Raw genomic sequence first — 19999 nt, forward strand, 5'->3', positions numbered from 1 at the left:
TTTTTATTTAGCCCCGCCCCTTTCCTTCCTCCCTGCGTCTTTTTTGGCACCTTGACGGGAGTTCCCACTCCTAGAAAGGCAAAGTATTTGTGGCTGCAAGTTAAGATAATTAGATGAAAAAAGTGCAAAGGCTAGTGAAATCTAGTGTTTGTTTACTACAATTATTCCACAGAGACTTGTGGTTGCATTCCAGCTCAATTACTAACGAATTTAAGAGATTTTTTGTTCATTTTGCCCATATTTAGTTTAAATACACTTCTTTTTGCTTTTATTTGTTTATTAATTGAGCCAATATCACACCGAGAAATTCAGGGAATAAGTGATATTTTTGTCCAAATGAAAAATTGCTGTTACTATACATTATATTTACGTGGAAGGTGTACATCTATAATATTGACATCAAATTACCTATAAGGTGCGTAAATTTAAAACAAAACAAAAAATATATGTTATACTGCCCCTTACAGCACAAATGTTGAATGTGCAAATGTAAACATTAATATTATGCCATGACTTTCCTATTTCTCAACCAATTTTCTAGGTAGACATTTGTTTTTAGTCAGAATGGATTCAACGTCTTTTGCAGTATTTTAAACAATTGCGTATGCGCAAAATTGATTTTTCTTTGATTTTGATGGGAAGTTATTTTTTCAGGAGAGTGTTACGAGTGAGAGTATGTATGTAGAAGAAGAAAGTCGTCCAATCAGGTGACAACCCTCGCGCATGCGTTATTTGATACTCTCCCTGGCAGCAACAACAACAGGGAAGCGGTCCAGTGGACCACTAACACCCGCACCAGCTGCTCATTCAACCACCGACTGTCTCATCTCTCTTACGGCAGCCGCCTAACCGTCTTCTACCCCGCCGCACAGCCCTGCCAGCTGGCCGGCTGTCTCTTGTTGCTTGCGGAAGGATGCTCAAGTGGAGGAGAAGCCCTTCCAGTGAATGACAGCGAGGTATGGCCCAGCGAGAGTTGCTTCTACTACGCCCGTGGAGCGAGTGAAAACGGCGGCAACGGTGAGTTGAAAGCTCCTTTGATTTATTGTCCGAGGGCTATAGCGTTAGCATCTTGAAGCTAATTTAATTAGCAGCAAGTAGCAGGTTCACCGCTGCCTCCAGCTCACCGTGCCTTTTCCGGGTTTTGTCCCCGGTATTGAAGCACTCCCGTCCGGCCGTCTTGTTGGACAAAGGCCGGGGTCGCGCCTCGTCGAGAAAGCGCTTTATTTTTAAGCGTTGCCCAACTTTGTCACCTTAATTAACACCATTATTAGTTCATGTTGCTAAAGCTTTTTGTACTGTTTTGTTCTTTCACTTTTAGGTCATGACGTGATTAAGTGCATTAATCAAACTTAACAATGAGGCTCAATGCTAATTGCTAAGCGATAATTTAATTAATTGGAATGTTTTTACGATTATGTCGTTGTTGTAAGGAGTTCCGTTATTAGTCAAATTATAAAAGCAATTGAAGTGGTTCACGACAACAAAAGAATTAAATTAAATTAACGGCACAAAGCCAAAAACGAACAAGACTAAAGACTAAAGAAAACCGTTTGAACACAAAAGCAACAAATAACCAGAGATATGAAAGGTGAAAATATGAATTAAATGTTTGTATGTGTGGTTTACGTTTTTATTGTCTTTTATATTTTATCCCCTTTCAATTTTCTTGTAATGTACTATGACAATAAAGACTACTATTTTTAATGAATGCTTTAGTCATTTTATGATTTTAGAGTTGTACTATAGTTAAAAACAACAACTTACAGTTATTAAGGCCAAGCAAAAAATGTAGTCATTAATTGTCTGCATTAAAAAATACAAATCTCTCATGTATGATTTTATTTAAACTCCTGAATCAACATTCCCAACAACTCCCCCACCTGTTGGAAAATGGCCGCACATTGTCGGATTAAGGTTAGCAGGTCAATTTGAACACTAAATTCGGTTAATACGTGCATACCCGTGGAAATTCCAAACTTACTGCCGTTGTTTAGCACAAAAAGTGGGAAGTAGACTGGAAGTAAAGCAGGCCATGAACCCCAGCATTTAAAAGAGGTTCTTTGTGAGATGCCAGACAAAATGGTGGTGGACTCCACACTGTAATGATATACTTAGTCAAGTAGAGGTGGGCAAAGAAGCAGGAAATTAAGCAGATGGCAATGTTTAAAGACTGTCATTATGTACTGTATGTGACAAGAAGCAGCCATTGTCTTTAGGTGGAGGAGAAGCTGGCAATTTCAAAATGGTGAAAAAAAGATGAGACGTTCAATACAATTGGACTCTTGATATGGATTAAAAACAAAAATACGCAAAAGTATTATTCGTTTTGTCAAGCATTAAAAAGAAACCAAAACAAATTCATCAACACGTTGTCACCTGTTGCTAGGGAAGCTAACTTGCCCTCCCTGAAAAATCCAACTCTGACAATTTCCCCCGCACAAACGCACGTAAACAAGCCAGACGATGCATGTTTTATTGCTTTGCTTTTCATCAATTCCTGGAGAGCAATCGATGGCGTGTGTACAGACGTTCATCCTTCGCCCTCCCCCTCTTTATAATGATCTTTTTTTCTTCTTTTTCTTCCTCCCCGCCCCACCCAGACTTTTCCGGTAAAATAACACACACATCTGACATTTGTCCGCCGCTTCCATCTTCTTGTTTCACCTCATTGCTTATCTCGCCATCATGGACAACGGCCCTTTTCTCACTGCCTCTCATTTTCTCCAGGCAGGGCTGGACTGGCCAACCATGAGCCGCTCCTAAGGAGAAAGAGGAGGAGGAAGGAGGGAGGAAGTCGCCGCCGCCGGCCGCCGCTATGGGCAACACGGCCACCAAGTTCCGCAAGGCGCTGGCGGGCGGTGACGAGGCGCTAGCGTGGCAGCTATATGAGGGCAACCCACAGTTCCGGGACGGCCTGGACCCCAACGCCTCGTACGGGGAGCAGTACCAGCACAACACGCCGCTGCACTACGTGTGCCGTCACGCCATGACGCGGATGCTCAGGTGAGAGCAACTTTTTCAGGAGACCAATTCGACAAGGCGCTCACTCCTATTTGCCTGAATGGGAATTAGCAAAGTTAATCAATAAAAGTACATTGATTTAATGTGTGCTGCAAGTTTTGCCTCCCCAAGCCAAATCTTCTGATGATCCTTGTCAGGCCACATGTCAATTACAGCAAGGATGCAGAGCAGAAACGTTTCTGCTCTCTCCCATTGAAGCACAACTCCTCCCTCTAATCGCCATCGATCTCCATTTTGATTTCCTCATTTCCCTTTTGGCCGTCAGGTCTTTCTTGTTCATCAAGGAGGGCAACCCCAACAAGCGCAACGTGCACAACGAGACATGCCTCCACGTGCTTTGCCAATGTCCGCTCATCTTGCTGCTACCAGAGGGGGCGCTGTCGCCGCGTCTCGCACGCCCTCAGCGGGACGAGCAGCGGCGGGCCGACTGTCTGCAGGTACATGCACGCAGCAGATAAATTAGCACCGAGGGAGGTTTCAAGTTTGATAATTTTGTCATTCCGGGTGTCCGGTAGATGATTCTAAGCTGGACGGGGGCTCGACTGGAAGGGGGTCAATACGAGAAGGCCAACGTCAACGCCACGGACAACCGCCGCAGCACCTGTTTGCACTACGCGGCGGCGGCGGGCATGAAGAGCTGCGTGGAGGTGATTCCTCTGCGCGGTAAAATGCCGTCAGGTCCAATCTGGACCGGGCGCCTGTCACCTTCAACGTTGCCAAAACGTAATAGCTCCTCGGAACTTGTCTCCCAGCTGCTGATCCGGAGCAACGCCGATCTGTTCATTGAGGATGATGACAAACTGACGCCGTGCGACCACGCCGAGCGCCACCACCACACCGAGCTGGCCCTCAGCCTGGAGTCGCAGATGGTTTTCTCCACGGCCGCGCCGGGTAGCGCGGCTCCACCCCTGCCGTCGTCGTCGACGCACTCCAATGCCAACCCGCGAGGGCAAGCCAAGCTGCCGCAGTATAAAGAGGTGCTCAATCGGAGAGGCAAAAGCTGGGCATATTTTACAGTATAATTTAAAAAAAATGGAATATGGCAATAATTCTTGTTTTAATTTGTCAGCCTTACGAGGGTCTGAAACTACAAGACCTCCGCCGCTTGAAGGACATGCTAATCGTGGAGACGGCCGACATGCTACAAGCACCCCTCTTCACTGCCGAGGCTTTGCTTCGAGCTCACGGTAACACTGGGAAAACCCGCCTCCTCTTCGCCTTTTCGGGCCCGCCTAAGTCCCGCCTCCCCCGCTCCAGATTGGGACCGGGAGAAGCTGCTGGAAGCGTGGATGTCAGACGCCGAGAGCTGCTGCCAGCGTTCGGGCGTGACCATGCCGACGCCGCCTCCCAGCGGCTACAACGCTTGGGACACGCTGCCCTCGCCGCGCACCCCGCGGACCCCACGCTCGCCAGTCACCGTCACCTTCACTTCCCCCACGGACAGCTGCCTCACGCCCGCCGATGAGGGCGTGGCCACGGTGAGAGCACGTAAATAATAGAGCCACTTCCTACAGTCCTAACATTTTTTTTGTTGGCAGTGCGGCATCTGCCTGTGCTCCATCTCCGTCTTTGAGGACCCCGTCGATATGTCCTGCGGCCACGAGTTTTGTCGAGCTTGTTGGGAGGGGTACGTTTCACTCCAAGGACAAGTCAATATTTCAAGCTAACATCTCTAACGTTTACATTATTTACCTTCAGATTCCTGAACATAAAAATCCAAGAGGGTGACGCCCACAATATTTTTTGCCCCGCCTTCGAATGTTACCAACTGGTACCCGTGCACGTCATCGAAAGCGTCGTCTCCCGTGAGATGGACCAGCGCTACCTACAGTTTGACATCAAGGTAGGCGTCGAGCTTCATCTTAACTGTCGTCGACGGCATCGAACCTTCTCCTCTCACTGCAGGCCTTTGTGGAAAACAATCCTGCTATCCGCTGGTGTCCTGCGGCACGCTGTGAGCGGGCGGTACGACTCACACGGCCCGGCCCGGGTGAGAGTGACCCGCACGGCTTCCCGTTATTGCCCTCGCCTGCTGTGGACTGTGGGAAGGGTCATCTATTTTGCTGGTAAGCTCATATTTCTGATCGCTTTACAAAAGAAAGTTTTGAAACATAAAAAAAATACTTGCCTTGTTTGAACTGGTATTATGCAAAATTGGCCAGAGACGATGAACTTTCATAATCATTCTTCTGTAGATAGTCTTGAATGGTAAATATTCATCTCCACAAAGTGTTCCCATTTCACCACAAAAGCCTATTATTGCTGTGTGTGTTTCCCAGGGAGTGTCTTGGCGAGGCCCACGAGCCCTGCGACTGCCACACGTGGAGGAAATGGCTCCAAAAAGTCACCGAGATGAAGCCCGAGCAGCGTAAGTTGTTTTTTCCTGGCTGCCTGGCATCAGCCAATGTTGATACTGGACCGCTAAAACCCGCTAAGTGCAATGCTAGTAAACGCTTCACCTGCGCTTCTGCTTCCCGGGCAGTGGCAGGTGTGGGCGAAGCGTACGAGGACGCCGCCAACTGCCTCTGGCTGCTGACCAACTCCAAACCCTGTGCCAATTGCAAGTCTCCCATTCAGAAGAATGAGGGCTGCAACCACATGCAGTGCGCCAAGGTAGTAGCGCCACAAGACGGCACACAGCGGTTATTTTTTGTTTGACGGTGCGTTCAAACTCTTCTTTAGTGCAAGTATGACTTTTGCTGGATTTGCCTGGAGGAGTGGAAGAAGCACAGCTCGTCCACGGGAGGCTACTACCGCTGCACGCGATACGAGGTCATCCAACAGCTGGAGGAGCAATCCAAAGAGATGACGGTTGAGGTGAAAAGGAACAAAAATAAGATATTATAGTAATAATAATCAAATTGGAGCTTCCAAGAACATGCCTGGTAAAACCCCTATATATACTTTGTCTCTCCTTTCCGTCAGGCTGAGAAAAAACACAAAAGCTTCCAGGAACTGGACCGCTTCATGCACTACTACACCCGATTCAAGAACCACGAACACAGTTACAAGGTGACCCAAACATGCACATAATTGTACCAAAAGTAGTACTAGCTTTCTGTACTTTACTACTTCAAAATGTCTTCCATAAGCTTTGGAATAATTCAAATTTTTCTTCGCCAGCTCGAGCAAAAGTTGCTGAAGACGGCCAAGGAGAAGATGGAGCAGCTCAGCCGAGCCTTCGTCAGCCGTGAGTCCCTTTCGCTCCAAGCTGGATCTTGTTTGAGCCACCGTTAACTGCGGTACCGTGCACCGCCAGGCGAGGGCGCACCCCCCGACACACGCTTCATTGAGGACGGTGTGAGCGAGCTGCTGAAGACGCGCCGTGTCCTCAAGTGCTCGTACCCGTACGGCTTCTTCCTGCCGCAGGGGAGTACGCAGAAGGAGATTTTTGAGCTCATGCAGGTACGAGTGCAAATACTTAAATAGATGACCCGAGATAAATGGCACTCCCTGAACCAGACTGATTTGGAGATGGTGGTGGAGGACCTGGCGCAGAAGGTGAACCGCTCCTACTTGAGGACGCCATGCCACAAGATCGTCAGCGCCACTCGCCTGGTCCAGCAGAAGCGGCAGGAGTTCTTGGCGTCGGTGGCTCGCGGCGTGGCTCCCAATGACTCGCCCGAGCCTCTGCGCAGAAGGTAAAAAAAAATATTTAAACATAATGCCTCCTTTTTTTATTCTTTTAAAATATTTGTGTTTTTCAGTTACCCCGGAGCTTCGTGGGATTGGGAGTACTTGGGCTTCGCGTCCCCTGAGGTCAAACTTTTCCCGACTCTTCAAATTTGGCTCAAATGGCTCATTGTGCCGATGGCTTTTTTTCAGATGGGGGGCCGGCACTCTGTGCTGGGAGGAGGAGATCAGCGAGACCGAGGCTCACAGGTACAACCAACGACAAATCAAAAATTCAAAAGAGATACCGATCAATGGCTGACGGTTGATGACGGACTGGACTCCGCAGGATTTAGCTGACATTCAGTATCGACGACGGCACCGAGCACGACGCAGGGGAGACATGTTGAATCTGCACAATCTGCGGAGCAGCAGCAACACGCCCGAAAGCAGCAGAAGGAGCGATAACATGGGTGACCAAAATACCACTTTGTTTTTAAAGATTAGCAAGTATACATGATATACTTTGCCAGGCCAATCTTCATATATTTCTTCTCCCCCACAGAAGGTTTAGAACGGAACGACGCCCGTCGCGGCGCTCTGGACTCCCTGGACGAAGACGACCCCAACATCCTACTGGCCATCCAGCTGTCTTTACAGGAATCTCGGCGAAAGGGCGCCCCGGAGTCGGACGCTGGTCCCGCTGGGGAAGTCCCCGAAAACCCACCGGGAGCGGCCGGAGCCCCCACTCGGGAGGACCCTCCGCGTCCTCCTCGCAGGACAGACTCCTCTTGTCGTCTGTCGGCGCCAACGCCATTGGTGGCCATCCCTCTACCGCCCCCGCCTCCCCCTCTCAGCGCCGAGCTGCTAAAGCTGGGGGACAGCCTTATGAAAATGGGGGAGACGGCCGCTCCCGACCGGAGCCCCCTGCGCCGCCCCCTCGCCCCGTTGTGCCTCCCGTCTCCGGAGCCGGAAGCGGATCTTCTGCTGCTGTCGCCCGTGGTGCCGCCGGGGGGGGCTTTCACCCCCAGCGACCCACAGAGCCTGGAGGCCTTGGACCCAGTGGCCAGCGCCCAGCTGCTGGATAACATCATGGCCTGGTTCAACCACAACATCACCCCGCAGAACAACCCGCAGAGCCTCGCCCTCATCCCTTCGCCGCCCACCACCGACAGCGACTCGTCCCCGGAAGCCGCCGCCACAGGCGCACCGAGCGAGGCCGGCGCGCTGCCGCCGCCGCCGCCGGAAAGCCGAGCCACCCCAAACGAGGACGACCCGGGCGGGGAAAGGGCGACGGAGGTGGCGGCCCGCCACGACGTCCCCGCGGACGAGGACCAGTCCCCGGTGGAGTGGGAGGACAAAGTCCACTTGGTGTGAGGTGGAAGAATAAGAGCTGCTGTTTACTGTGTATTTTCATGATTATTAGTATTATACAGTCAAATCCTGGTTCATAAAAGACCCAAAAAGTAGCACATCATTCTTTCCCATTGACATTGCTAGGCGTCCAATTGATTGGAACTAGGAGGGGTTTTGAACCGTGGTTTGACTGTAAGAATTTCAGGTTATTATTTTTCAAATCATGTCAAAAAAAAGGGAAACCTACTGAGATGGTCTCATACAATGTTTCACATTTTATTTAATTTATTCCCATGAAACACTTGTGCACAATTAATCAGGTATTTATTTACTTTATTTGTATATTTTGGATTAAAACGTTTTTTTACGATTCGTCATATTAGTCACTATTAATACTAATTTAAAAGGGCAAAATAGCAACAATGGTGTAGTATACAAAAATTTAAATTACAGCCATTTTCCCTCTTCTATGTGCCCCCCCAAAAAATAATACTTTAATAACTACTATTTTAATTGTGCCCATGTTGACTTTGAAAAGTACTTTGCTGCCACACAAAAAAAAAGTATCAGTGGAAATTAAGGTGTTCAACCTTTTAACAGTTGACTTTTTGGTGGGGTTAATTTTAGTGAGGGGCTTAAGACCTTTATAATAAAAAGCAAAATATATATCAATGAGTAACACTAATGGTGATGTTTTTTCAAATACATGTTTAATTTATTGCTCATTGCTAGACATTCAATGATTTTGATCTAATTTCAGCCAAAATGTTTTGGAGGGTTTAGTGCCGTCAACTGCAGTCAAGCACAAAAAAATCACAATTCATCCATGAAACGGTTAGAAACACTTGTATTTTTACATAATACTTGTCACATTTTGACTAGAAGATCACATTCACGGTTTTGCATATTTACCACATTTTTTTTACATAATGATGTCATGATTGCTTTCTTTTTAAATGAAACCTGAATTGTGTGTGGCAGCAATTTGCTTCTGTATTTTCTCATATTTAAAAAAAAAAATCACAAAAAAAACTGTATGCCAAAGCAACAGATGGCGCTGTAACAGTCTGAATTTCTTGATCCAATCAAACATGAAGAAAGCCATTTTAGGAAAAAGTAAACAACTGCATTTGCATTCACATTTCAAAATGTGAACAATTTACAAGGTTTTTAGATTTTTCTATACTTTCCTATTTGTGTTTGTGTGGAAAAGGCCTCCAATGTTCAGTGACGGACGGTTTGGTGCTTAATTCCATACAAGAGGCCAACAAAAACAACAACAAACAATCCCTGTAGCCTTCAGCATTAGCGTACTGTACAATCAAGCGGGGCTAATTTTGATACTGGACCTTCTGTGCACGCTGTGCCTGCAGGTTAAAAAATCATATTTGTGTTGAATATGTTTAGTTTTGGTTTTCCATTATTTGCCAACAGACACACTTGTTCGTTAATCACAGCGACAACAAAGTCAGCCATTTCCCAAGTGCCATCCATGGATTCTCTTTTGATTGTAGCTCATTTTTCCACGCAGTACACAATTTTGCTGAGAAAAAAAATGTCATTGTTTTCCTAGTTTAAAAACAAGATGTCATTTATTTTCCCCCCTTTTGACAAAAATGATGTTGTGCAGTGTTAATTGTCGTATGGTTGTGTGCCTTTTTTTTGTGTTATTGGGTTTAATCATGTTTTTATTCGTAGTTGTTTCTTTGACGTTCCAGACCAACTCTGTAGCCTCAAAATGTGGATATTACGATGTGAAAGTCAGAAATGTTACATTCAGTATTCAAAGACTAGACTGACATTTCAGGCGGCCATTTTCTTTTTATAAAGAAAATCAAATGGTGGTTGAAGAGGCGTTTAATGGCAGTTTTTTTGTGTGAGTAAAGCGGGCGTTTCACATTCATCTACGATACTTGATACATTCCCACATGCGTACATAAGAGTGGTGATTCAATGTGTGGCAAAAACTAAAATAAAAATATCAGTGCTATGTTTATGCTCAATTTATATTTTTATATGTTGCATTTTATTATTTGTTTATATTTCTAGTTTGAAAACTCAAACCAGCGAGGAAATATTTGTTGTTTTGTTATTGAATATTATATTAAGCAGGTTTTCTTTTTTTCTATGGTATTAATTAAGAATATTTACATATTTTAGGATAGCACTTTCTTCTTATATAGAAAAGTGTAATTCCCCGCCTGGACTACTAGTGGCGTCGTGGCCTGACAAACCCCTTACAGTCGCGTGTAAATGACGTCAAAGCAGCGCTTTTTGAACGTTGCGTCCACCATTAACGGCCTGCTTGTTTTCTCTAAGCTAGCGCTGTAATTTTTTTGCACTTCAACTTTTGTGTACAAATTGTCGTGACAACATGAAACTAGTCAGGTGAGACGCCTTTTAGATCATCCGCGTGTCCAGTAATGTGTTGTTTATCTTCCAAAACAAAGACTTTGATGCAGGATGGTGTTAGATCGAACTGTGGTGGAGGCTTGTATAGGCGGGAAGTGGCGGTTTGAATGAATGAAAATCGTAAATACAGCCTTTAAAGTGCAAATACATTGTAGTTTACTGTGATATATTATGCCATGTTTCATATATCCAAGCCATTAGACCAAATGGGGCTTTGCCTGAAATGGCACCAAAGTCTTTGTTTTGATTCACGTTAGCATGTTAGCTAACAAGTGCCCTTAATGTTCTGGTTTATGTGTCTCTCTCAAGATTTTTGATGAAACTGAGCCATGAGACGGTTACCATTGAGTTGAAGAATGGTACCCAAGTCCACGGCACCATCACAGGTAAATATCCCACTTGGAAATGGAACAGAAATTATATAAAACTAATATTTTTAAAGACAGTTGCTTACTCAACTCTGGTCAAAAGTTTTGAGACACTTTTCCATCCAATATGATGGTAAAGTGTCCCAAAAACTTGACACTGGCTGTGTACATATTCAAAATTTATGAAATAAATGGAGCTCTGTATTTTAACACATTTTTTGCTAATATTTGCAGGTGTGGACGTGAGTATGAACACCCACCTGAAGGCGGTGAAGATGACGCCTAAGAACCGCGAGCCGGCGCAGCTGGAGTCGCTGAGTATCCGCGGCAACAACATCCGCTACTTCATCCTGCCCGACAGCCTGCCGCTTGACACCCTGCTGGTCGACATCGAGCCTAAAATCAAGTCCAAGAAGAGGGAAGCTGGTAAGTGGCGTAATCGGTCGGTTTGTTAAAGCCGTCCGTAAAACCCTGTGGCTTGTTTCTAAAATGCAAAATCTTTGTCAACTCTTTGACTATAGACATATCCCGAAGAAGTAAGGTGAACAGCCACAAAGCTAATATACTCTCAAAATGTGACAAAAATGCTTGCTTTTTGGCCTAATTTCGATTTTCACAAATTCCAGTGTTAGACTATTAAATATAAATTAAAATTAACCCGAGTTTCTATCAGTTTTTTTTGTGTTGCTGAATAAATTGCAGTGTCAGAAATTTAAATGAAGACAGTTTTTCTTGCTAATCGTTAGCTGTACAATAACAAAAAAAATAATGTTTTCTTTTTCTGGTTTGAGGTTGCTATTACTTATTAAATAATTTATGTCAATGATTGCTCTTTGTGTTGCAGTGGCCGGACGTGGTCGTGGAAGAGGGCGAGGACGTGGCAGAGGACGGGGACGAGGACGTGGGGGCCCCCGAAGATGATCGACCCACTCCTCAAAACATTTGTCACCTGCTCTTTACTGTTTTTGTACAGGATTCTTTGAGTTTTCTTTTTTTTGTATATTAAAATGTTTCTTCATGAGAACGTATGTTGATTTATTCCCACTTTCGAATATTATTTAGTTTTATTAATTCCTAAGAAAATGTCTTTTGACATTATTTCTTTCTAAAACGTAGTTTAGCTGGCCACTGATGGGCTCCAGCACCCCCCGCTCCCCTAATGAGGACAAAGCGGTTCAGAAAATTAGATCTGCTCTGTTAACAAAAACGCCATTCACGTCACTAAATTAGCGTAGGTCCCGGATGTAGAGATTAGCCTCATCATACATCTTGCAAGGAGAAAGCTTTATTTGTATAATATAGTATACAGAAGCGTGTTGTTGCAATACTTAAACATGCCCATTAATTGGCGCACGGCACACTATGTCCTAGTTAGCGTATTAGCAGCGAGCTGTACTGTAGCTAACAACAGCGAGATGTGTGGAGACGTCTTAACGTCGCAGGGAGGACCCGAAAGTGGCAACACTTTCGTCTATTTCGCCTTCGGGAGCAACATGTTGAAGGAGAGAATCAGCTTGCTAAACCCCTCGGCGACTTTTCTCGACACTGGTCGGCTGAAGGTAAGTCGAAAACGCGTATTCGATGTTCTTTTAATTTTTTGATTGGACGCACCTGCTTGGCAATAAAGACCGGTCGGCGTGCGTAAATTAGGCGGATATCTAGGCCCAGGTGACCTCAATGATATAATTTGAATGCCCATTTAATGCGATGACTAATGAAGGATTGTGGTGTAAAGAGGTCGCCGATTTCTTCATTTCATTGAACATAGCATCAAAACACCTGTGTATATAGTAGGCACTTATCCGAGAATAATGCTTTAATTTTTCTTTTTTGTTTGTTCTGTTAGACATGGATTTGGTACACGAAATGGCGCATACTTATTACGACATCTCTGGTCTTTACTACTCTCAAAATCTACCACAGATGGTGGTTCAGTCAATTGTATGCGCATGCGCCAAATCGTGCTCCATGCTTTAAAATGTTTTTAATCAACAATTCAATTGCACTAATAGGTTTACAAACCGAGCCATATAAATGCCAACAAAACAACAACAAGCTACGTAATATCTAAAGAAAAAGCCTCAATTCAATAAAAAAAAATGGTATTTGAGTTTACAAACAACTTCATACCATTCCATTTTAACGTTGGAAAATGCCAGCATATGTATAAAGACAAATAACCAATTCATTCCCCAAAACAAAAATACATTCAGTATCTATATCGGGGTCCTGGAGCCTAATAAATAAAATATGTGACATCATCCCAGGACCACAGACTGGATTTCGGCTTGTGGGCCGAAAACGCCGAGAGCAACAGCTGGCACGGCGGCGTGGCCACCATCCAAGAAAAGCCCGGCTCGGAGGTGTGGGGTGTCATCTGGACCATGAACCGAGACCACCTGGCCTCCCTGGACTGGTCAGATGTATTATCCGAACGCTGGAAAACACACGTGAGGCCGGGGCATTCATTGGAAATTGTTGTTTTCAGTCAGGAAGGGGTCCACCGCGGCTTTTATTCGCCACTGGAGGTCCGAGTGGAGAGCAGCGGTCACGGAGAGATGACTTGCAGGACGTACAAGATGAACAACTTTCACGCCCGGCCCACCTCGCCGCAGTACAAACATGTATGTATCCTCTTATTCCAGCTAACGATGGACAGGAGGCAGATTACACCCTCAATCAGAGTCCAAAAATATTAATTGACATCTAACGAGGCAAAGTTTTTTTAAAAGGATTTGAGACGGTGACTCATCAACCAATTTGTGTGCAGGTGATTTGTCTGGGAGCCCAACAGAACGGACTTCCTGAAGTTTACGTGGACGGACTGCGGGCCATCCAAACAAACAACTACACGGGACCCAGCACCCTCGATCGCATCCAAGTTGACGTTGTTGATGATTGACTAAAGGACATTCCATGAACTCGATTAATTAGCAGCCAATGAAAGTTGGTTTGTGCGCCGCCAACTTCAAATCCATTGGACGTCAATGGGTAAGGAAGCATTTTTAGTTGACCATTTGATGTAAAATGTCAAAAGTCAAAAAAGGAGTAAAAAAAATGTTTTCTAAATGTTACATTTTAGCTAGCTGTAGTATACCTGTTTTTTACCCATTGGTAAAGATCCAAAATATTGCAATGTAGTGAGAAAAATGAATAAAAATGTGATTTAGAAAGAAATAACTTGATGTTTTGTTTTTGTCACTTGTAAAAAATGGAAAGATAGCATATAAGGAGGAAATGAAACCACTTTTATTTTTGGTAGAACACTGCAAGGACTGTGAAAAGAGCAGAGCGTTTTAGTGGGCTAGGCTAACATTTGCACTAGCTGTCAAAGTAAAAAAATAAAAGCACAAAAATAAAGAGCAGCCTTGGTGTGAAAAGAACGTGAACAGTGTATACAGATATACACTTTGGACCTGGATGTTTTTAAAACTACAAGAGAGAACAATTAGGTCCAGAAGTCGATACAAAAACATTTACTTTGTAACATTAGCAATCTAGTGAAAAACAAAGTTTGTACATATTTATATTTATTTATACTTATATATAGATCTGTATATAGAAAAAGAAAAAAATGACGTCGCTTTTTACCCTGTTTTTACAGTGGACCCACACACATGAGCTCTTGTTTTAATCTGCGGGGGACGAAAAAAAATAATGATCTATTCAACAGACAAATAATTTTCCATATAAACATACAAATTCTAATGCTACCAGTCAAGATTGATTGCCAATAGATCCATCTCTTGAATTGCCAATTGGTTGATAAATTAACTAAACAAATGCTAACTCAGTACAAGCGCCAAAATGTAAAAGTAGTGCTTTGGCACATTTCCCAAGATTTGGGGGTGCGAAGCTAAAAGGCCTGCCGGCAATTGGCAGGGACACTTCTCACTTAATTTACTCCAGCTGTGCTTGGGTGGCCGTTTCGTCAGCTGTGGCTTTGGGTCTGAACGTCGTTAGCGGAGGCGGGGGCACCTGTGGCTCCACAGACTCCACCGCCTCCTGCTGCGACTCCGCCGGTATCCCCCCCGAGTCGTCGGCCTGCCCCTCCTTGTAATCCACGGGCTTCTGCTCGGGCACCTCCAACGGGTGTCGCACCCTTGCCAGGAGCGCCATGTCGAAGCCCAAGAGCACGGTGGCGCCGCTGCTCTTCATGCCCTTCATGCAGCGCGTGCGCCTCTTGCTGAAGAGCGCCGTCACCTCCGACTTGGAGAGGGACAGGCGGCGTCCCAGCTCCAGGGTCTCCAAGCGGCTCAGGTAGGGCCTGACGTTGAAGTAGCGGTCCACAAAGTCGCGCCGGTCCTCGTACCGCCGGCGGTCCTGCCCAGTGGGTTCCAGCGCCAGCTTGACGTCGCGGTCGGGCGGGACTTCGGGTGCCTCCGGGAGGAGCTCCGTCCTGTCCTTGCGCGTAGCCGCTTTGGTCTCGCGTTCCTTCTTGTTGAACTCGATGACCTGCTTGAGGGCGGCCTCCAGCCTCTTGGTAGACTCCTGCTGCTCCTTGCTCTGTGGCGGTGAACCTGGGTGCGGCAGCAGCTTGGGTTGCAGCTTTGTCACTGCCACTTCTCGGGGCACCTGGAGGTACAGCACCCCCGATGTTTGCGGAGTCACGACGCCGGCCTTGGCCACCACCTGCAGACAGACGGATAGATCATCAACTTCAACATAGAGTCCTTGCTAATTGTCATAGTGACAAAATGTTCATGTTGCTAATGGAAGAGGTCATGATTAGCCAAAACCAAAAGGTTAAAGGTTAGCCAAACGATTAACAGTCAAGCAAGGCAGTCAAAGTAACAATTGCATGCTTAGCAACGAGTGGCAAACTACCTGCTGAGGCGGCGGGGTGGCCATTTTAGGAGCCGGCGTGGCGGCCTTGGGGGAACGGCGACAACGCTGGATGTGCAGCATGACCGCCTGCTGCGTCACCTTCCCCGTGTAGACCCCGTTGCAGTAGATGCACTTGTAGGCGTCGGTCTTGAGGATGGCGTGGATGGTGGGCGCCACCAAGTGCTTCTGCTTCAGGTGCTGCAGATACTCCTCTTCCTCCTGGAACTTCTCGTCGCAGAAGGTGCAGCGGGAGACGTTGGCCCCGACGGACGGCGCCCGCGCCTGGCCCCGAGCGCTGGGCCGCAGCTTGACGTAAATCAGCTCCAGGGAGTTGGTGACCAGCGCCAGGTTGACCTCGCACTCGCCCAGGATGTCGCGGTGGGCCTCGGCGGTCACGTCGAAGTGCGGGAAGACGATCCCGGCGCCGCCGTTGCTGTAGATCTTGTAATTCTGACGCAGGAAGTCGCAGTACAGCTTGCCGGCCGGCTCGTGCTTCCTGACGTGCTCGGCCAGCTGCTTGACGGAGAAGAACAAGATGGAGCAGTAGAGGCAGCTGAGACCGTGGAGGAGGTGCTGCAGGACGCTCTTCTCCGACAGCAGCGCCTTGCACGTCAGGCACTTGATGCTCTTGTCTGGCATCTTGCGCAGGAAGGCCGCCCTCCCCGCCAGGGACTCGGCGCGGGCCGGGACGCATTCGCTCTGGTGGGACACCTGCACGTGTACGTCGAAGACGTTGGAAGGGAAGACTTCGTTACAGAAGGGGCAGGTGATCCACTTCTTGGCTTGGGCGCCCGTCCCGGCCTCCGTCCCCGCGGCGCTCTGCTCGCCCGCTTTGCCCGAGCTCTTGGCGATGGGGACCACCTGGAGGGGTGCAAAGGTGTACGTGGGCATGCCGTTAACCTGGTTGCCGGTGGGGATGAGGTGGCTCAGGAGGGACTGCGACGTCAGCATGGTGCCCTGGAGTGTCATCTGATTGGCCGTTGGGGCCTGCGCGGGGGCGGCGGCCGCCGCTCGGATCTGCGGGATCAGGATGGGCTGCGCTTGGGCCGACACGGGCGCCGGCGAGGTACCCCGTAGGGCGATGGTGGCTCCCGGTTGGAGCAAGCCCTTAGCCTCGGCGCTGGCCAGCTGGACCAGGGCCGACGCCTGCGGGGGCAAGAAGGACTGACTCCCCCCGGGTGGTCCGCAGATCAAAGCGCCATTGTTGCCTCCCCCCGGGAGCTGCTGCAACGTCAACACCGCGCCGGTGCTGGTGACCACTTGCTGCCCATTGGCGGTCACCAGGAAGGACTTGCTGTTCGTCTGCTTGGGCGCCAGATTGGGCAACTTGACGTAGAGTCCGTTGCCGTTGGCGGTGGCGGCCATACTCCTCGAGGTATGAACGGGGGCCGTCTTATTGTCGTAGATCATCGACTGTACCTGATGTGAAGAAAAAAAAACAGGTCAATGTCTCCAGGCTGCCACGTGGAAAGAAATACCTGTTAAATACCTGTGTGCCGATAGTGTAATGCTTAGGCTCCACCAGCAGGTGATGCAGCATTTGGTCCAAATTTCCCGTGGTGAGGTCGCAGGCTTTACAGTAGTATAATTTGGTGTTGGACGCCACCACGTGCTGCCGAAAGCCCACCAGACGTTGTGTCATGCTCTCCATGTGCTTGAGGATGATGTGCTTCTTAATGGCGAAGATGGACTGCGAGGGGAAGGCGCACCTGGTGCACCGGTAGCGCTCGATCCCGCGGAGAACGGAGGCTACCGACAGCTGGGGCACCGGGGCCGATGGGGACGCCACCGTGGGGGCGGCGCCCGGGGGCGTGGTCCCCGGCTCGAACAAGCGCCCGCCGTGAAAGAGCAGGATGTGTTTCTTGACGGCGCGAGGGTGCGCCACGAATAAGCAGCGTTGGCAGGAAGTGAGCGAGCACAGGCGCTGAAGATATTCGTGGCAGCGCGCCACGTGGCCGCGGTAGTGGTAGATGTTTTTGGACGAGTACTTGCACATGACGCAGCACATGGTGCGAGAGCGGTAGGGCCACTGAAGAGCAAAAAAATGCAAGACGAAATGTCAGAATATCACAACAATATTGAAGCTTTTCCAACATTAAACATAAATATTTGATATTCTGCTGACCTTCTTGCGTAGGCGTCCATTGTAACCGTCAGTGAAGTCGGTCCACACGGTGCCCATGAAAGGATCGCCGTTCTCCTCGTCCGTCTCTTTGTCCTTTTCTGCATTTTTTTCGTCGAGTTCCTAAAGGAAATTCAAAGGCAAAATGTGGGTTGTTTTGAAATCTTTGATTACAATAGATGTCTTTTATATCCTAACTTTTTTTTCATTCGCAGCTGTGCCTTCCACTTCAAATGGATTTGACCTCGACTAACATTTAAAGTCAAACCAGAAGGATGGAAAGGAGGCATATGATTGGACGCCCATCATTGTCAATCGCACAAAAATAAAGGGGTGAGTTGCAGTATATCACTTTTAGATGAATCATAAATCTATTCTATTGCTTGTCTATGATTAATCTATGACTCATTTATCGGTTATTTGTGCCTTTTTGTCGTTTGTGCACTTTAACATAAAGTTTTTGCAATTAAGATGCACCCATTGGGACACAAATAAACAATTGACTCTATCCATTTATAGTAAATATGGTATTGTTTGCGATGTGGTTACTTTAAGTAGATTCCGACAGTCTTCCAGGCCGATCTCGCTCAGCACGTTCTTCACCGCTTTGCGCGCCTTGCGGACTTTCTCCAAATTAGTCACTGGAAGTTGGTACATTCTCACTCACGACCTATTGGACGAAAAAACAATGATAGTATTAGTCGTAATTTCAATCAAACAATTTTGAATGGCAAATCTATCAAATCCATCATTTACTATCATATGTAGTAGTTAACACTTAATTATCATATGTTGTAATTAACACTTAATTAAATGTTGTTTTTCCAAAATAACAATGGCTGTCATTGACCGTGACAAGAGGGGCTGCAGCGAATAAACATTCGTTCATTTTTTATTTGGTCAGCCCCTCCCAGTCCAAGTAGATTGGACGCCTATTGACGTCAAAAGCACTGAAACGTAGTTCCGAATGAGTTCAGGACAATTAAAATTTTGTGCACAAACAAACGCATTTGCCATTTTTGCTCAGGCATATTTGCGGTCGAATAAAGTGGATAAGTTGCATGCATAAAATGCGATGTTGCAGCTTGTTATAAACAACAACGTGCGCGCGTCTTGCCTTAACGTGTGCGCGCGCGTGCGATTGTGACAGCATCACAACCGGGTCACAGGAGCCTCCTCCCCGCCCCTGACGACTTAAACCTGGCGCCCGGCGGTTAGACGTCTACCTGTCCGGGCTCCGCGGTAGACTTGGGGTCCTCACGCCGCACCGTCGCCCCACTTCCTCTCTTGCGTCCTCACACCAGCCGAGCTGATTCGCCCCCGTTTTTGTCGTCCTCCGTCGGGGTACTCAGGCGAGGCGCATTCTGCGTCTCAACGTGCCCCCCGCGGGGTCTCAAAGCGTCGTTTGCAAGTCTAGGATGAGGACATAAGCTAATTTTTGCAAGCGTTTTTTTGTCCCCTTTCTTTGGCGTAAGGGAAAAATGGCGCTCAAGTACAGGATCTGACGTTGCAGCTTCCATATTTGCATAGCACCCAAACTGACCAATAGGGAGCATCCTAGCTGTTTTGGCTTAATAACTTTTTAATAGCATGCTAACGAGTTTAGGCTGACTTTCATAGAGTTGGAGTCAACTATTTTTTTTGAATAATTTTGGTCTTTGAAATTTTGACATGAAATTTCTAGCTCACTAATTGGTTTCGTGCTTAAAATGGGCCTGGCTTGGTGGAGGGGGCGTGGCTAGAGAAGCAGTTGTGGCTATCACGTGGTATTTGGATCAGCCCAGCCAATGGGATGCGTGGGAAGTGAGCTAAATGGGCGGTGCTGTGTCTAGATGATGTCATATCATGCCACTTTTATTAGCCAATCGTCGAGCGGTCATCGTTTTACCTAGACTAGCGGTGGGCAGCGGTATTGCATCATGTTTCAGCCCAAAATGTAGGCTAGCTGTCGCACAAAAGGTTACAATCGTCATCTTTGAATGTTTAAATTAGTTACGATTTTTTTCGAATACGAACATTTTTCGCAAGTTCTAACTCTTAAGATAGCTAAACTAGCAACGTAAATGTACACAAACGTTACCAACGTTAAACATTCCTCCGAAAGTATTGTCAAGTTTATGCAAATGTTCCAATTTGCCGAGTAAGTGTAACTAATTTCATTACATAAACGAAAAAATCAAGATCGCTTCTTCATGAAAAACCCCGAGTTGTAGAAAATAAAACGTATTGGCCAAAATCCGATCCGATATTTTTTTTGTATATGTATACAGTACCGTCCATT

General features: G+C 46.9%; 4 protein-coding genes across 7 annotated transcripts; 3 read left to right on the top strand and 1 right to left on the bottom strand.

Moving 5' to 3' along the window:
- Positions 1–717: 717 nt before the first annotated feature.
- Positions 718–9992, top strand: LOC144214973 (ankyrin repeat and IBR domain-containing protein 1-like). 3 transcript variants are annotated; one of them, XM_077743723.1, is made up of 21 exons: positions 718–1017; positions 2728–3003; positions 3287–3458; positions 3537–3668; positions 3774–3998; positions 4091–4208; positions 4279–4499; positions 4560–4648; positions 4720–4864; positions 4927–5087; positions 5301–5389; positions 5504–5634; positions 5704–5838; positions 5947–6033; positions 6145–6211; positions 6281–6426; positions 6484–6662; positions 6729–6780; positions 6847–6903; positions 6983–7106; positions 7202–9992. In XM_077743723.1, exons 2-21 carry the CDS (start codon positions 2816–2818, stop codon positions 8008–8010), a joined length of 3327 nt encoding a protein of 1108 aa, XP_077599849.1. In that variant the 5' UTR covers positions 718–1017; positions 2728–2815; the 3' UTR covers positions 8011–9992. The 3 variants fall into 3 exon arrangements, with proteins under 3 accessions (XP_077599849.1, XP_077599847.1, XP_077599848.1); XM_077743721.1 differs by having other exon boundaries at positions 719–1017; positions 7199–9992; XM_077743722.1 differs by having other exon boundaries at positions 719–1017; positions 2732–3003; positions 7199–9992.
- A 220-nt stretch (positions 9993–10212) lies between these two features.
- snrpd1 (small nuclear ribonucleoprotein D1 polypeptide) lies at positions 10213–11793 on the top strand. Its single transcript, XM_077743658.1, has 4 exons — positions 10213–10377; positions 10711–10787; positions 11004–11195; positions 11614–11793. Exons 1-4 carry the CDS (start codon positions 10364–10366, stop codon positions 11688–11690), a joined length of 360 nt encoding a protein of 119 aa, XP_077599784.1. The 5' UTR covers positions 10213–10363; the 3' UTR covers positions 11691–11793.
- A 197-nt stretch (positions 11794–11990) lies between these two features.
- Positions 11991–13949, top strand: ggcta (gamma-glutamylcyclotransferase a). The gene is made up of 4 exons (XM_077743826.1): positions 11991–12328; positions 13037–13185; positions 13258–13393; positions 13540–13949. Exons 1-4 carry the CDS (start codon positions 12104–12106, stop codon positions 13669–13671), a joined length of 642 nt encoding a protein of 213 aa, XP_077599952.1. The 5' UTR covers positions 11991–12103; the 3' UTR covers positions 13672–13949.
- A 47-nt stretch (positions 13950–13996) lies between these two features.
- On the bottom strand, positions 13997–19211 carry adnp2b (ADNP homeobox 2b). 2 transcript variants are annotated; one of them, XM_077743824.1, is made up of 6 exons: positions 18945–19211; positions 18268–18388; positions 17722–17841; positions 17086–17625; positions 15597–17015; positions 13997–15401 (listed from the first exon to the last, which is right to left on the bottom strand). In XM_077743824.1, the coding sequence occupies exons 2-6, from the start codon at positions 18373–18375 to the stop codon at positions 14670–14672; spliced, it is 2919 nt and encodes a 972-aa protein (XP_077599950.1). In that variant the 5' UTR covers positions 18376–18388; positions 18945–19211; the 3' UTR covers positions 13997–14669. The 2 variants fall into 2 exon arrangements, with proteins under 2 accessions (XP_077599950.1, XP_077599951.1); XM_077743825.1 differs by having other exon boundaries at positions 18836–19211.
- Between the last annotated feature and the right edge of the window lie 788 nt (positions 19212–19999).

The sequence above is a fragment of the Stigmatopora nigra genome, chromosome 21, assembly GCF_051989575.1.
Source record: "Stigmatopora nigra isolate UIUO_SnigA chromosome 21, RoL_Snig_1.1, whole genome shotgun sequence".
NCBI classification, from domain to species: domain Eukaryota; kingdom Metazoa; phylum Chordata; class Actinopteri; order Syngnathiformes; family Syngnathidae; genus Stigmatopora; species Stigmatopora nigra.

What these genes read in the sequence shown, in the direction of transcription:
- snrpd1 (XM_077743658.1), top strand. An exon ending in AGTCCACGGCACCATCACAG is followed by an intron (nt 10,788 to 11,003) that starts GTAAATATCCCA and finishes TAATATTTGCAG; the next exon opens with GTGTGGACGTGAGTATGAAC. An exon ending in GTCCAAGAAGAGGGAAGCTG is followed by an intron (nt 11,196 to 11,613) that starts GTAAGTGGCGTA and finishes TTTGTGTTGCAG; the next exon opens with TGGCCGGACGTGGTCGTGGA.
- LOC144214973 (XM_077743721.1), top strand. Translation starts at nt 2,816, where the DNA reads ATGGGCAACACGGCCACCAAGTTCCGCAAGGCGCTGGCGGGCGGTGAC. An exon ending in AAGGGTCATCTATTTTGCTG is followed by an intron (nt 5,088 to 5,300) that starts GTAAGCTCATAT and finishes TGTGTTTCCCAG; the next exon opens with GGAGTGTCTTGGCGAGGCCC. An exon ending in CGAGATGAAGCCCGAGCAGC is followed by an intron (nt 5,390 to 5,503) that starts GTAAGTTGTTTT and finishes CTTCCCGGGCAG; the next exon opens with TGGCAGGTGTGGGCGAAGCG.
- ggcta (XM_077743826.1), top strand. Translation starts at nt 12,104, where the DNA reads ATGCCCATTAATTGGCGCACGGCACACTATGTCCTAGTTAGCGTATTA. An exon ending in CACCTGGCCTCCCTGGACTG is followed by an intron (nt 13,186 to 13,257) that starts GTCAGATGTATT and finishes TGTTGTTTTCAG; the next exon opens with TCAGGAAGGGGTCCACCGCG. An exon ending in CCTCGCCGCAGTACAAACAT is followed by an intron (nt 13,394 to 13,539) that starts GTATGTATCCTC and finishes ATTTGTGTGCAG; the next exon opens with GTGATTTGTCTGGGAGCCCA.
- adnp2b (XM_077743824.1), bottom strand. Translation starts at nt 18,375, where the DNA reads ATGTACCAACTTCCAGTGACTAATTTGGAGAAAGTCCGCAAGGCGCGC. An exon ending in ACTGTCGGAATCTACTTAAA is followed by an intron (nt 17,842 to 18,267) that starts GTAACCACATCG and finishes AATTTCCTTTAG; the next exon opens with GAACTCGACGAAAAAAATGC. An exon ending in ATGGACGCCTACGCAAGAAG is followed by an intron (nt 17,626 to 17,721) that starts GTCAGCAGAATA and finishes TTTGCTCTTCAG; the next exon opens with TGGCCCTACCGCTCTCGCAC.